The 16,188-nt window shown below is 38.1% G+C and overlaps 1 protein-coding gene across 1 annotated transcript; it reads right to left on the minus strand.

Annotated features, from left to right (window-relative positions):
- Positions 1-5,045: 5,045 nt before the first annotated feature.
- Positions 5,046-11,174, minus strand: STRIT1 (small transmembrane regulator of ion transport 1). The gene is made up of 3 exons (XM_074192512.1): positions 11,122-11,174; positions 5,484-5,580; positions 5,046-5,381 (listed from the first exon to the last, which is right to left on the minus strand). The coding sequence occupies exons 1-2, from the start codon at positions 11,132-11,134 to the stop codon at positions 5,489-5,491; spliced, it is 105 nt and encodes a 34-aa protein (XP_074048613.1). The 5' UTR covers positions 11,135-11,174; the 3' UTR covers positions 5,046-5,381; positions 5,484-5,488.
- Between the last annotated feature and the right edge of the window lie 5,014 nt (positions 11,175-16,188).

Raw genomic sequence — 16,188 nt, forward strand, 5'->3', positions numbered from 1 at the left:
CCATTTGAGGACATGTGCAGGCCAGTCATGCTGACTTGCAGCCTGGCTCTGCTCCTGACTCTCTATAGATTGCCACCTTTCCCAGTCATGGTGTCTTCCCTTCCACTACCTTTACCCCTCCTATTTGTCATCCAACTCCATTAGAATATAAGCTTCTTGAAAGTAGGAGTGCCATTCTTTCCATCTTATATTTGTATTTTCAGGGCTTGGCACAGTGCTTCATACACAGTAGGCACTAAATAAATGCTTTATCTATCCATCTCTTTCCTGTGAACCCACAATCCAACTGGTAGAGAGATTCAGTTAATATTCCAGGACAAACTGCAGCACCAGACCACTGTCCAGAGTCCAAGACCAAGCTGCCATTAGTCAATGTTCAGTAACACTTTAATGACCTAATAATGACTTTTGTAAGGATTTGGGGAAGGAGAAAACGATCATTTAATATAGCACAAAGAGCCTTAAGGAGTTCTACTCATCAGGAAGCTGAGTTCTTGAGCTGATGCCCAAGGGGATGGATTCAAACCTAAGGTTGTTGACCTAGTTTTTGTGAATCATCTTCCAGATCTGATCTCCATGGCTTCTACTCTGCTCATTCACTTATATTTTTTCTCTTTCTCGGGCTCCAAACCAGCAACAGGGAAGCTGGGGAGAATAATCAGCTGTTGTTTTTTTTCCCCCCAAATCCCTGTGGTTTCCTGAATGAGAGTAACCACAGAATAAATGCAGATAATATCCATTTTATCTTTTTGTTCTACACTGAAGAAAGAGTTCAACCAAATGGAGGGAAAAAAAGAAATGGTAGCTTCTCTGTTTATTCTTGTATCATTTCTGTAATCCCAAACTGTGAGTAAGTTGTTTGGATGTTAATTAATTTGGGTTTCAGACAATTCTAGATTTTTGCATAAGGCAGGTCATGCTCTTTTGGACACACCAAGTTAGAGATGCCTGTGGGAATGACATCCATTTTAAGATGTTTTAAGAGGCAGTTGGAAATGTGTAGTCTCTCGGAAGAGAGACAAGAGTGGAATATATGAAGGTTATTGACAGAGATGGAGATATGGATATGTAGATGCAGATATAGATATATCTCTGGGAATCATCTACACTGAAATTGTAATTGAACTCATGAGGAGTGGTGAGGTCACCAAGAGAGATTATAGAATAAAAGACAAGGTACCCAAGTTTAGAGTGTCTGGGGACATCCAGAGTTAGAGTGAGTGACCTAGATGAAGAATTAATTAAGGAATAGTCGAACAGAAAGGAAGAGAATCAGGGGAGAGCAATGTCCTGAAATCCCTTCTATAATCAAGTCCCATTCTATCTCAGATACTGAAACAATTTCATAGGACAAGTGCCTTGAACCAACTCAAAACTCATGTGTGTGTGTGTGTGTGTGTGTGTGTGTGTGTGTGTGTGTGTGAGAGAGAGAGAGAGAGAGAGAGAGAGAGAGAGAGAGAGAGATTCAGTTTCTTCATCACTAAAAATATATTCAAGGTGGAGATGATGTCTCCTAATGGAAGAGTTGAATGGAATGGAGATCATGGTAGAGGGATTTGTAGTCAAAATATCTGGACTTGAATCCTTTCTCTAAAACAAGTCACTTAATTTCTTTGGACTTCAGTTTGCTTCACTGTAAAATGAGGAGTTTGGACTAGATGGTTTCCAAAGACCTTCCATATCTCTATCTAGGTAGTGGGGTCAACAGAAAGCTAGATTTGGTATTAATAAGGCACGAGTTTAAATCCTATCTTGTACAATTACTAGCTATGTGATTCCTTGCAAATAATTTAACTCCTCTCACCCTCCATTCCCTCATCTGTAAAAGGGATTTCATAGGGTTGTAATAAAGACTAAATGAGATCAATTATATATATAATTCTCTTTGATTTCCTTTAAGAGATATGTTAGCTACTGTTAGTATTTTGTTGCTGTTGTCCAGTTGTTTCAGTCATGTCCAATCATTGTGACCCCATTTGGGATTTTCTTGACAAAAAAGCTCCTTTTACAGATTAAGAAACTGAGGCAAACAGGGCAAGGTGACTTGCCCAGTTTCACAGATCTAGTGAATATCTGAAACTAGATTTGAACTCAGTTCCTCCTAGTTTCAGGCCCAGTGCTCTCTAACCACTGCACCACCTAGGTTCTGGGTAAAGCAACCGTTTTGTACCTCATAAATTTGAAGCAAGAACACAAAAATATCCCATTCACTTCATTCTTCTTCTCAGGCACCTACCAGTTCTAAATATTTGTTACTTTGGTCCCTCAGATTGCTCTCCTTTAAAAAAAAATCCTAGAGAATTCATTTTTGTGCCTTCACTATTCCTTCTTCTTCCTCTGCCCTAATGGTCTCCATTCTCCACCCCTATTCATCTTTCCCTTAAAAAAACCAATGTCAAGCCTGAATAAAGATTGTACCTTATATAGGTAGAAAAGAGTGTTTTCTCCCCCAAAGTCAAAGAGACACCAAAATGCACTTTATCATTTCATTTAATCCCAAAGACCTGAGATAGAGGCTTTTATTGCTATTTTATTTGCTATTTATTTTATTGCTATTTTATTGCTATTTGCTTAAATAGATGCCTTCCCTCTGGATCCAAGTTCTCATTTCTCTCAGTCTCCCCTGAGAATTGTTCTGTCTACAACAGTCTCAGTGGCTTGGGGGAGTGTCTTCATATATATGAAAAGATTAATCTATATTCATTCATTTCTCTAGACCCTGAGAAGAGACTTGTTTTTTTTTAAAAAAGAAAAACTTTTTTTTCTCATTTCCATTCTAATATGTGCTCTAAATAAAGTTATCTGTCTCATATCCCGGATGATTTTTGAAGATGGGTAGGATGAGCAGAACCTGAGGTTGGAAATAATGAGAAAGCCGTATTATTAAAAAGTAAATATTAAAGTCTTATTTTGTGAGGTTAAAGAATTCAAGTTAGAGAATTTAGAAATGATGAAATTTAAACAAGGCATAAATGAAAGGGTTTGAAAAATAACAGTTCAACTAACCCACAACAGAACCAAGGTATATAGATTGGAATCCTAGTACCTGGGGAGAATTTATCTGAGATGGTTGAGGGACAGGGAGCAGGGAGAAACTTCTCCTTCCCTCCCATCAGAGTCTGGTCTCTGATCCTACAAGAGGTAGAGGGAAGTAGATATGACTTAAGAAATGACCCAACTGAAAATAAAGTTATGAGGGGAAATGGGATGGTCTGTCTTTTCCTCTAGTCACTTATACCAAGGCATAGGCAAAGAGTAACTATGAGAAGTAAATATCCCCACCCAGATACTGGTCCTGGGAAACCAAGCCCTGACTGGTTCCATTCTAATTATGACTCTACTGGACGTTAACCATCAGTCACTTATTTGAGAACTTTGACCTGGCTTAGATAGACAGTATCAATGAGAACTTCAGTAGTCCTAGCTATTAATATAAATATGAATATGAATGAGAATATGTATATGAATATAAATCTAAATGTAAATATAAACATAAATATAAATATATAAATATAGCTGAGTATAAAATAATATTGTAAATAGGGTGGATCAATAAAATAAATCATCCAGTAAGCATTTATTTAATACCTACCATATGCTAAGTATTAGGTCGTACTAAGGAATAAGGTACAGTCTCTATTCGCAAGGATTTCACAGTCCAAAAATAGATGCAAGAAAGCATTAGTGAAGAATGATAGGTGTGTCAGCAATTGAGAATCATAGAAAATGTTTTATTTCATTTCAAATTAATGAAGTAATAAGTAATTACATACTAAATTATAAATACAAATTGGAATAATAAAGTATAAAAGAAGTTAGAAAAAGGATTGATCAGTAGACATTTGGTCACCATCTTCATAGAAGCTATGGGACATGGAGGCCTAAGATGGATGAAAAGGATATAGCAACATGAATTAAAAAAAAATACTTACTGGAGAGAAATCACATTGCAGGTATGTTCAAAAGGGAATGTGTTACAGTCTGTAGGAAAATGGCAATCCATGTCAGAGGTTCAGCAGTGTGAACTGGTGTTTTGTATTTAATGGGAATAGTTAAGTCATATGGGGAAATGAAAAGTGACATAAACTAAGGCTTCAAAGGGAGGAAAAAGCAGAGCAAAAAAAGGCTTATCCTGGAGAGGGAAAAAGAAACCTATTGATAAGGAAAAAAAGGTGCAGATATAGGGCACAGATGATGATGACTATATTGTTTGTTTCTGCCTTTGGAAGGAAAATAATGCAAGATTCCCGAGGGCTTCAATAATTATTTAGAGGTGGAAAAATGTGACCCACTGACTTTCTCAGCTCCAGGCTTTGGGGTTTCATCCAGTTGTTTATATTAGAAGTCAGAAAGAAAATGAAAAATATTGCTTGAATAAAATAAATTGATGCTACCTAAAATGGGTTTTGGTTGAAAATGATTAGGGTTTTTGAGACCAAGGACAAAGCATTACAAGTCCTGGAAAACCTGAAAAGTCTTAGGATTATCATAAATTAAAAATTTATAAGAAATATCAGAGGCAATCTAATTCAGATCCTTAATTTTATGAAACTGAAGCCCAGGGAAGTTAAGCGATTTGTTGAGGTCAGTCACAAGATAGTAAGTGGAAGAACTAGATGTAAATCCAATTCCCTTAATTAGAGGCAGTGATATTTTCATCATAGATTCAAGGAGAGTTACTTTTATTCAAGCCTGGTAGTAAATAAAGGGTTTGAACTTATACAAAAGAGTTTAAAAATTAGTAAATCACCTAACTGTACCTATGAGTTTATTTTTCTTTCAATCTTGCTTTAATTTGAGTAATTTATTTCATTTAAGTGATTAAGCCAGTAGATTTAAACACCTGGGAGTTGGTGCTTTATTGTATACATTTCAAAACCAGTAAGACCCAACCTCAGGAGTTACATGAGATACCTAATATTTGTCTGACCCTCCCTTAACCACTTTATCTCTCAGCCCTCTAGGAAGCTCCCTAAGACTCTAAATTATGAGATTTGGTTGTAGGATTTTCCTCTCCCAAGAAGCTCCATATATTACAGGTTAACCCTCTTACTATTTTTAAACAATTATATCTAGTTGTTTTAGTGGCAATATTTTTTATTGAAAAGGTTTTAGTAGAAAAATATGCCATATTTTCTTTGTCTCAGTTAACACACCAATGAGATATCAAGTTGGTTGGACCATTCACAAGATGGTGATTATCTATCCTACAGTAACCTAAATACCTAGGAAGAAACAGCCTCAAAGGTGGCAGCTTTGCATACTCAAACTTTTAAAGTGAAGGCCAATATCATGCTTATCAGTGAAATATTTTTAATGATTAGTCATTTCCATTGTTCTTCTTGGGTCTTCTAAGAGATGTCAGTCTGAAGTCTTCATTCCTGTATGACAGAAGCTTCAATCAGTAAAATGGAAAAGATGCTTTTTATATTATTAGATGTTTATTTGGTATCAATCTGTATGTTCAGTTCAAAACCACCTACTTCTCTCAAGAGAAGATCACATAAACCATTATGACACAGCCCACAATCCAGCCAATCAGGAGAAGAAGAGGGACAAGCAAATTTGAAGCCGTAGATTCTGTTTAACAAATAAACAAAAAACAGAATATCGATATTGATTCACATAGTGTTATATGACGTCATTCATTCTAGTCTTAACATGAAATCAAGAAAAACAAACAAGAATTATCACATGAAGAAAAAATAGAAATAGATGCCATATAAATCCAATCTAGAATGGTAGTTATGAAACTGGTTACATGTAAAATATATCTCTTGACATGTTGGTTAGTTCTTGTCCTTCGTTATTGAAGAAGACCAAAATGACATCACTATGTTTGAGACAAATGACAGTGTCTCTGACTGTGGTTGATCAGACCAATATGAGCTCGGAATACTCTGCCACAGGTCTGACACAAATAGTCCATGGGAACCCCTGGGGTGGGTACTCTAAACTTACGATGTCCTGTTTGCTTTGAGCTGCTTCAATTCTGCCTTCCTCATGGAGTGCAGCCCCCTTAATGATGAGGGCACGCCATGCTGGGTGGTCCTGTGTCAGTGTGTCCCATGTTATACAATCAATTCTAAATTTCTTCAATGATACCTTCAGGTGTCTTGGTATTGTTTCTTCTGATCTCCTTGGACTTGCCCCGGGTGAGCTCTCCATACAATAGGGTTTTGGGGGGCAAGCCCTCTCATTTGTGTAAATATATATTATCCCATGCATATTATGGAATAGTGAATATATATTATATATAATATTATATATTATATATGTATACACACACACACATATATATATATATATATATATCTTGGTCTGGGGACAGGAAGATGATCTCTCAGATCTTGACAGGCATTTACTAGTTGGGCAGGTGAGTTCATCTTTCTGAGACTCAGTTTTCCTGTTGGTTTGTACCTATGAGATGCTTAGGAGATAATGAAGATAAAATGTTTTAAATGGTCCACATAGATGTCAGTTATTTGGTTCCACAACAAGTATTTATTAAATACCTACTGTTTCCCAAGCCTTATTCTTGGTGCTAGGAATAAAAAGGTAGAAAAGAAACATTCCTTTTCTTCTAGTGGGAGAGACAAGCACATACAAAATTGAAAGAAGCAATAAATGCAAAGAAAGTCAAGAGGCAGAAGAATCAGGAAACACTCCATGAATAGAGTAGTTGGAGCTATTTCTTGAAGGGAAAAAAGGGTTCTATGGGGAAGAGGAGGGGGAGGAAGAAGAGAGGAGGAAGAAGAAGAGAAGGAAGAGGAGGAGGAAGGGAGGTAATTCTATTCCAGGCATGGAGGACAGCTAGCATACAGACCCAGACAAAGGAGAGTTATGTAGAAGGAAAAGAGAGGTCAGTTTGGCTAAACTGAAGAGCATAGGAAGGGCACTAAGAAAGAGTGAACTTTGTGAGATAAGCTGATTTCAGTATAAAGGGTCTTGAAAGGGAGCTACTGAGAGTGGTTGAGTAAGGAGGTCGTATGATCAATTCTGTATTTGATTCTTATATGCCCAAAGCAGTAGCAGTAGAAGTATCTTGCATAAAATATATGAAAGAGTAAAGAAATTATTATTGATAACTAAACAACCACAACACAGTCATGGCATGCCATCAGGAAATAGTCTTCTGCTTAATAGCTCAGCCTATGCCAAACCTGTCAAGCAAAACTTATGGCACAGCCTTCTCAAGGACAGAAATTGGAGCCCAAAGGTTTGTAAGCTTAGCCCTGGCCTGTTGATAGACACAATAAATCATACTTTCCAACAATGTACACTGGTGCATTTGAGGTCTGGATCAGACCCCCATCTTGAGGAGTATGTTTTGAACTTTAAGAAGGATATTGATAAGATGAAGAATGTCCATAGGAGAGCAGGCAGAATAATTCAGGGCCTTGAGTTCAAAGGAAGCAACAGGAAATTTGTAAATTGGAGAAGAGAAGACTTAGCAGAGAGGAATGATGACTCTCTTCAACCATTTAAAAACTAGTAAAAGAAGGCTGGATTAAATCTAGTTGAACCCAAAGGACAGAACTAGGGTCAATGGATGGGAGTTGCACAGAGGCAAATCTTATTTTGATAGAAAGAAAAGCTCTCAAAAAATGTAAGTTATACAAAAGTAGACTGGGCTGATGGTATGAGGAGGTTCAGAGGCTCAAGGAGCTGGTTTAGACTTGTTTGATATGTTTACAATGAGGATTACCCTCATGGATGGGTTAAATAAGAAAGAGCTGAGGTCCCTTCTAATTCTCAAGTCATATTATGCCCTAGGAATAAATTTGGAGCTGGAAGGGACTTTGGACTCATCTAACCATTCATTTTTTAATAGGATGGAACTAAAACCAAGAGAAGTTGAGCAACTCAAGGCATTATGTGACTAAGCAAGATTCAAATCTCTGCTTCCCATTCTAACCCACTCCTCATTGGGTAGCATAAGGCAGAGGGCAGTGATGACCATGTGGTAGGTCCATTGTGAAGTTGGATCATCTCATTAGTCTTGGCATACCCAACACCTTGCACAAAATCTGGCCCATAACTGACTCTTTTTTTTTAGGTTTTTGAAAGCAAATGGGGTTAAGTGGCTTGCCCAAGGCCACACAGCTAGGTAATTATGAAGTGTCTGAGACCGGATCTGAACCCAGGTACTCCTGACTCCAAGGCCGGTGCTTTATCCACTGCACCACCTAGCCACTGCCGATAACTGACTCTTAATGAATACTTTTTGATTAGGCTCATTGGTCCCTAGAGTGGCCATCTACTCTGATATTCTTTAAGATACTGACACTTGAGCAGGCAGAGCTAATTCTTTTGGTTCCTCCTACTTTCTCTGTTCTACTAAAACTTAGATCTTCTCTTTAAGATTTATATATTGGGCAATATGATACCTAAACTTTTGGAGCCTTGCTTTCCTCCTTGCAAAATGGGGAAGGCAGAGAAGCAGAACTTTTACCAGATGATCTTTAAATACCAACTATATCTATGATCCTAAGAACCGAGAAATTTGGAAAATACCATTACATGGACCCTTGATTGATTAAAAAAATTAAAAGATATGATCGAATATGCACATCTATCCATATAGAGAAATATATGTTTATATAATATATATGTATATATTCTACCCTAGCACCCAAACCCCCACATGACATAGACATTCAAAAACACACAGGAGTGGCTCCTGGAGAAATTTAATATTGTTAATACTCTGATCCTAAAAACTTGGATCTGTCATTAATTGAGAAGTGCAATTCGATTTCAAGCCATTAGCCAACAAAGAGAAGATGTATATTTTTAGCATTCACAGTCCTGAGATAATTTGCAGCACTTACACAATATGCATTTTTGAAAATTCTATTAATGTAAAAGTACTGGTGGAGAAAGTAACTTTTTTTACTTTGAAGACATCATTTTCAAAAGAAAATTTCCTAAATGGAACAGATTACTTTTTTGAGCCTAATTTTTTTTTAAATTGGATTCTCTCCCAACAATCTTGACAATCTCAAAGAGATCCCATTGTTTCTCATGGGAAGAAAACCACCCCCTCTCCATTTCTAACTCACAGTGTGACCTTGGATAAGGCATTTATTTAACCTTTCTGGAGAAAATAATAGGTTTTCCTTACCTGTCACATAATATTTTTGTAAGAACATGTTGAATAATAATTATATCTATATGCATATACACATTTAAATGAATTTTACAGTCATTAGGGATGAAAGAAAACTTTAAAATTAGGAAGCCATTACAATTGGAACATGTCTAATTTTTTTTTTTTATCAAATGAGAGTCCATGTAATAGTACTTTCCAAACTCTCAGTTCTTAGGATCATAGATTTAGCTGGTATTTAAAGATCATCTGATAAAAGTTTCCCTTCTCTACCTTCCTTATTTTACAATGAGGAAAGCAAGGTCCAAAAAGTTTAGACATCATATTGCCCAACTTATAATTTAAATTCTTATAACTGGATATATCTGAAGATTGTATGATATATAAAATATATGAAAATAAATGAACATTAACATTATGAAACATTAACATATGAAAAATAAAACATTTTCACTTTCTACTTGGGACCTATATAAAAATGAATGAGTAATATGTCTGTCTATTATTCCTTTTTAAAAACAATCCAGGGGTGGCTAGGTGGCACAGTGGATAAAACACTGGCCCTGGAGTCAGGAGTACCTGGGTTCAAATCTGGTCTCAGACACTTAATAATTACCTAGCTGTGTGCCTTGGGCAAGTCACTTAACTCCATTTGCCTTGCAAAAACCTAAAAAAAAAACAATTCAAATCAATGTATTTGTGAATGTTTTCCATATCCCTTAGCATGGTCCTTGATCTGTGTATGGGGGAATTTTTGGATCACAACGTGGCCATTCTAGCTAAAAATAAATTTGCATTTACACTATAGATTTTCATTTCCTAACTGAACAAGATGGCCATCTATACTTTCAAATGCAAAAAACATTTCAAGATGCATCTATTCATTGAATTTGTCAGAAATGTAATAGAGGTGATTCCTGCAATGGGCAGGAAGCTGACCCAGGTAACCACTAAGAGTCCTGTTAATAATGAGATTTTATGACTTGATGAACTCTGATCATAGTACAGAGATTTTGTTTATTTATTTTTCTGAGTTCATGATTTCATTCCTATAAGGAGCTCCTGTAGAAGACATGTCCTATGCCCATGCAAAGCAGAACCTTCTCTACAACTGATAGCTTACAGTGCCTGCTTCCAAGATCAGCTCCCCATTCAATATTCTAAGGGTGCTAATAAGCTACATGATTGTTTATATTTAATTCACACAAATATCATAGGATTCAGAGCAGGAAAGGACTCTGAAGATCATCATACCCAGAGGCTCTTAACCCTGTCTGCCCATGGATTGATTTCAGGGGATCTGTGATCTTAGATGGGGAAAAAATACAACTTTATTTTCACTCACTTTCAAGTGAAGTTTAGCATTCCCTTGAATTATGAATGTAGGCAGCAAAATACAATTCTGAGAAGCCTGCCAAAGGGGCCATGATAAAAAAGATTAAAAATCATAAATCAAGTCTTATTCTTGGAGTCAGAGAACACAGCTTCAAATCCCAAGTCTGACACCTTCTACCTGTGTGACCTTGAATAAGTCACTTTCCTCATCTATATGAGTAAGAGGGTGGGACTAGAAGGCTTCTGCAGAGCAATGAGGTATGGCAGGAGGGGGGAAGGCACGAACTTCTATAAGCTCCCACAAATTAAGTCACAGAATTGGGATTGGAATCCAGATTCTTTGAATCCAAATCCATTCTTTTGTCCAAGATCCCCCTCATCCCAATGAGTGAGCCAAATGACCTCATTCATGATTTGACTATATTAAGGGAAAAACATTTTTGTACCTTTTTTTCAAAATGATTTGTATGATTGGACTGAATTTTCCAGAGTCCTTTCCAGACAGACCAACATACATTGCTATATATTGATAATGATATTCTATTCCTTAAATATATCTACAAAGCATCAAGCATTATAAAATATGATTCAGCAGAATAATCTCTCTTCTTACTGCCACGAAAACTTCATAAACTTCACAATTATTTTCCTAATAAGAGACCTATAAATCTTACCTTTTTCAGCCATTGTCGTTGGTGCCAGACGTGTTTGTATGGTACAAAGTCTGACTGCCTGACTATTGTTACCCAGACCTGCCTTGAGTTTTAAATAGAGGGGTATCTGGAATGTATGACAGCCATCTCCCTCACCCTTTGCCAGTCTTCTTCTGGGGAATGTGAAGCATCAGGAAAACAAAATTTCCAACCTCTTGAGTTTGCTATAGAGAGACTCTTGGGATTTGAAGACTGAAACAAAGGCATCAGTCTTGGTGAACCCCCCAGGAGACTGGAGGATTTTTATTTTGCATTATGATGAGAATGAGCTACTTTCCATTTCTCCCAAAACAGAACTCACATAGGAGTGGGGGGAAGTCTGGACCAAAGGGAAGACATTGAAGGTAGCAACCCATTTGAAGATGGTCAGGTAAGGCTTTGAGATGGACCCTGATTTGCTGGTCCAAGGATCTCTCTTCTATACTGTGGCCCATTTGCTTAAAAAAATTACCGGGGCATATGGTGTGATAAGTCTGCATAATGCAGAGTGAAAAAGTGATGAGAGGAACTTATTTATAGCCTGACACCTATCCAAATGACTCTAGGAAACCTCTACTGCCTTTCCAAGAGTTAATAATAATAGCTTTTGTTTATCTAGAGTTTTAAAGTCTGCCAAATATTTACTACATATTACCACATTTGATCGCTTGTGTTGCTTGATTTTTTAAAAAAGTGTAAATCCCATTTGCAATATAAAGATTAGTGAGATTGACTCATAACTGGAAACAATCAAAAGAGTTTCCAGAAAGGTCATATTTTGATTTATTATTTTTTAGTTTCAGATATGGAAGATTATCCAGCAACTTCTGGTGTGGAAACTTCCCACACTGATGCATGTCAGCCACCCATTTGTAGTTTATTGTCTTAGGGAGTTCCCTGGGCCAATGAAGAAGTAAGAGGCTCATCCATGATATGCACCTAAAATGTGGCAGACATCGGACTTGAAGTTAGGTAAAAAAAGTGTCAGATTCAAATATCACCTCTGATACTTCAGTAATTTGATAATGTACAAGTCTAAATTCTCCACACCTTGGGCAGGTCTCCCAAACTAGAAAATTATATGTGGTTTATATCACACACACACATACACACACAAACACAAACACACGCCCCCCCCCCCAGTCACTAGTCCCTGACACTCTGACAGCTGGATCTTTGGTCCTTTATCAATTGTCTTCTAGAATCATTTGCCTCTCTCCTCTGACCAGCTTCTATGGTCAGATTTTTCAACCAAACTTTCATTAGAAGCAGAATCCATTGTCCCCTCATCCTACCAACACACCCCATCCTCAATCCCAGGCTCCAATCTCCTATTCTGCCAAGTGCCCCTTGAGAAAGTCATAAAGCCTAAGTGAGTTGGCTCCACCACAAATTTACCCTAATCTAATCTGAACTGGGCCCTCCATGCTGCTCAGTAGTGTGTTTTCCTATCTCTACTAAAGTGTGTTCATCATCAAACTCCTTCTGAACATTTCTGCTGTTCACAGTTCCAGCCCTCTTCCTATCCCCTCTTATTTATTTACTTTTTCTCTGGCATTTATTTTATTAATAAATATAACATAAAAATAAACAATAATTTATTGTGAAAATGAAGCCCTTCCTTTGTTCCTTCCTTTCAGTTTTAAAATTTTCTTTCTTTTCACCTATTCTCTTTCATGTCCTTCATACCTCAGAAGAACAAGTCTCCATTCTCCTTTCCCTTTGTCTTGTATGCCTTTCTAAGACTTATACCTAGGTTCAAATAATCAACCTCACAAGTACAGGATAAGGGACACATGGTTAGAAAGTAGTTTTTTCTGAAAAGGATCCTGGTGGTCTCAGTAGACTATAAGCTCCAACAGTATAATATAGTAATCAAGATGTTTAAATAACAGCATCAAAGGAAGCTAATAATATAGACATAAGGAGGTGACAAGACCCTTCTTGTCATGTCATTCTCTTCAAACACAGTCCAGACCACTGTGCTGAGTCCTAGGTGCCATGTTTTAGGAAAAGCACTCATAAAATAGAACATGTCCAGCTAAAGGCTATCAAGATGATAAATGACTTGGAATAATGCTCCAAGAATATTGATTAATTAAAATGGGCACTGCAGTTGAAGAAACAACAGACTACTTGGTGCTGAACAGATAGCAGATTTGGAGTCAGAGGGTCTGGTTTCAAATTTCTCATTAGGTACCTTTGGGACCTTTGATGGTTGATTCTTGGGTCTAAGAGGCCATAAATCAGGGATTACATTCAGTGATCTCTAAGATCCCTTCCAACTCTCCACCCATGATCCTATGAGGTTTATCTTAGAAAAGGCTAAGGGAGGATGTGATGACTTCATTCAAGTATGTAGCAGGTTTCCATGTGGAAGCGTGAGTCAACATGCTTTGTTTAGCCCCAGAGGATTAGAACTTGGATCAATAGGTGGGAGCCACAGAGTCAGATTTAGGTTTAACACATCATTAAACTTCATCCCAATTCAAGCTGACCCAAAGTCATATTGGCAGCTGCCTCTTCCTGGAGGTCTTCAAGCAACGTCTGGCTGGCTACTTGGGTAGAGGTGTTCAGACTCCTGTTGAACTAACTTCTCAGAAGACCCCATCTGATTCTGATCATCTGAGATTCCCACTTGGATTTTTATTCCAGAATACATCAGAATAAGGCATTTTCTCATCTTCCTTCATTGATATTGCCCTAGTCCCATTCATTACAAAACAGAACGTAATAGCAGCAGATAACTCTTAGAGGTCAACTAAAGAATCCATTAGAAGGATGTCTGCCCAATAAGTTGATGCTGGGACAAATGTTCCAACCCAGGCCTGCCAAGTCACTTCTGCTGCATTGTTTTGTTGGGGTTTCCCCCCCGCTTCATCTAGCAACCTTGTCTTAAGTGGTCAATTATTGACATTTTCAATTTTTCTCTTTTCTCTTTAAATTAATGAGTGGAGCAGAGTCTGCAGATCCCACAAAGTGAAATTATTCAATTTAACTTAGTTCACTAACAGCAGTAGGCTCCTACTCTATATAAGACACACTTTCCTTGTCCAAAGCTCTGAAGGACAATGGATTTTTCTGGTTGGATGAATAAATCAGTGAGTTAGATCACAGAATATATGAACTTTCCAGATAACTTTTACCCTACAAGAGGGTCCTTCTTGAATGACGGAAGATATTTTTTTGTAGGTTTTTGCTAGGCAATGGGGTTAAGTGGCTTGCCCAAGGCCACACAGCTAGGTAATTATTTAGTGTCTGAGACTCAGGCTGGTGAGGAAGATATTTTCTAAAGGGAAAAAGGAAATAACTTGCCTGCTGAATAATCACAGCTTCATCCAGTAGTTAGAGTTCAATCCTAGGAAGCCAAAGTCATGATCTGATTCCTATGTGAATCCATCAGTTCTGCTCTATTCCTCAGCCAAAGCCACTATTTGATTATCCTAGGCTGCTTTAAGTGTTACGAAACTTTCTTTACTACAGTGCTGTGAGGCTGGTATTGTTAGGCCTATGTTTATGTCTTTCACGTTTGCCTGCCTTTCTCTCTCCACTCATACAGTCAATATCCTAATGAGTCCCTCATCACCTTGTACCTTTACCATTGCTTGCTAGGTGTTTTCTCTGCCTTAAGTCTCTCCCTCTTCCAGATCATCCTTCATGCTGTTGTCAAAATGATATTCCCAAAGACCATGGTGGTGCTCCCCACCCCCATGCCCCTCAGTAAACTACAGTGGTTCCTTCTCACCTTTGAGATCAAATTGGAAACCTTCTGTGTGGATTGTAAAGCCCTCCACAACCTCACCTTTGGCCTCCCTAGTCTTTTCTCCCCTCCACATAATCTAGGATGCCCTGACCTTGGCCTTACTACTGTGCCTCACGAATGATACTCCATATCCAATGTCCATGTTCTTTCACTGGCCATCCATCCCCATGCTAGGAACTGGCTCCTTCCTCATCTCCACCTCCTGGATTCTTTGAGACTCAGTGTAAACCCAATCTTCTACAGGAGAGTCTTTCCCAGCCCCAACCCTCCCCTCTATAATGACCTTCCATTTGCTCAGTTGCTGTTTTAGTATGTCTATCATTGTTTACGTGTTGCTTCTCCCATTGGTTTGGGAACTCCTTGAGGACAGGGACTGGGTTATTGACTTTCTTTATATCCAGACACTAAACCCTTAATGCTTATTAACTGTCAATGCTTGCTGACATAGGTAGTGTGACTATCACACACTTTCTTTTTGGGGGGGGGGGGGTGTTGCAAGGCAATGGAGTTAAGTGACTTGCCCAAAGTCACACAGCTAGGAAATTATTAGGTGTTTGGGGCTAGATTTGAACTCAGGTCCTCCTGACTCCAGGGCCATTCCTCTACCCAGCCACCTAGCTGCCCCAATAATATGACTATCACTTTCATAATTTTATGGATAAGGAAACCAAGACACCAAAAAAGCGCAAGTCATTGACTGAGGTAAACCCTGGCTTCTTGCTCCATCTACTAAACCAGACAGTGTGTAGAAGCAGCAGTAGCAACAATGACCACCAGCAGCCACCCATGAGCGATGGAAATGTCTAGAATGAGCGAGGACATCACTGAGGACAATAGCTGCCGGGCCAGAAGGGACCTTAGAAGCCATGGAGTCTAACCTGGCACCTTACAAATGAGGAGTTCAAGAGAAGTGAAATGATGGGCCAAGGTCTCCTTTGAACCCCAAAGCTTGCTTTGTGATCCTGTGACCTAGGATAGGACTGAAGTCATGAGAAGGACCCAGCTCAATGGAACATTTTAAAATTCTACTCCTCAGTACATTATATTGTAAGCTAGCTTAGGGAACGTTCTTCCTGAAAATGAAGTCTGATCCCTTACAAGGCCATGGAGAAAGTGGCTGGCTACTGGGTGACCCTTGCATCAGATATGGAGGAGAATATGAGCACAAGTCCCAAAGGATGGCTGTAATGGGTGAGTCTTTATCTGTTTGGTGTAGGGAACAGTCACATTAATGAATCATATTAATGAAGTTCCATAAAGAATTGAGATGAAAGAAAGAAGAGAAG

The sequence above is a fragment of the Macrotis lagotis genome, chromosome 6, assembly GCF_037893015.1.
Source record: "Macrotis lagotis isolate mMagLag1 chromosome 6, bilby.v1.9.chrom.fasta, whole genome shotgun sequence".
Lineage (NCBI taxonomy): Eukaryota > Metazoa > Chordata > Mammalia > Peramelemorphia > Peramelidae > Macrotis > Macrotis lagotis.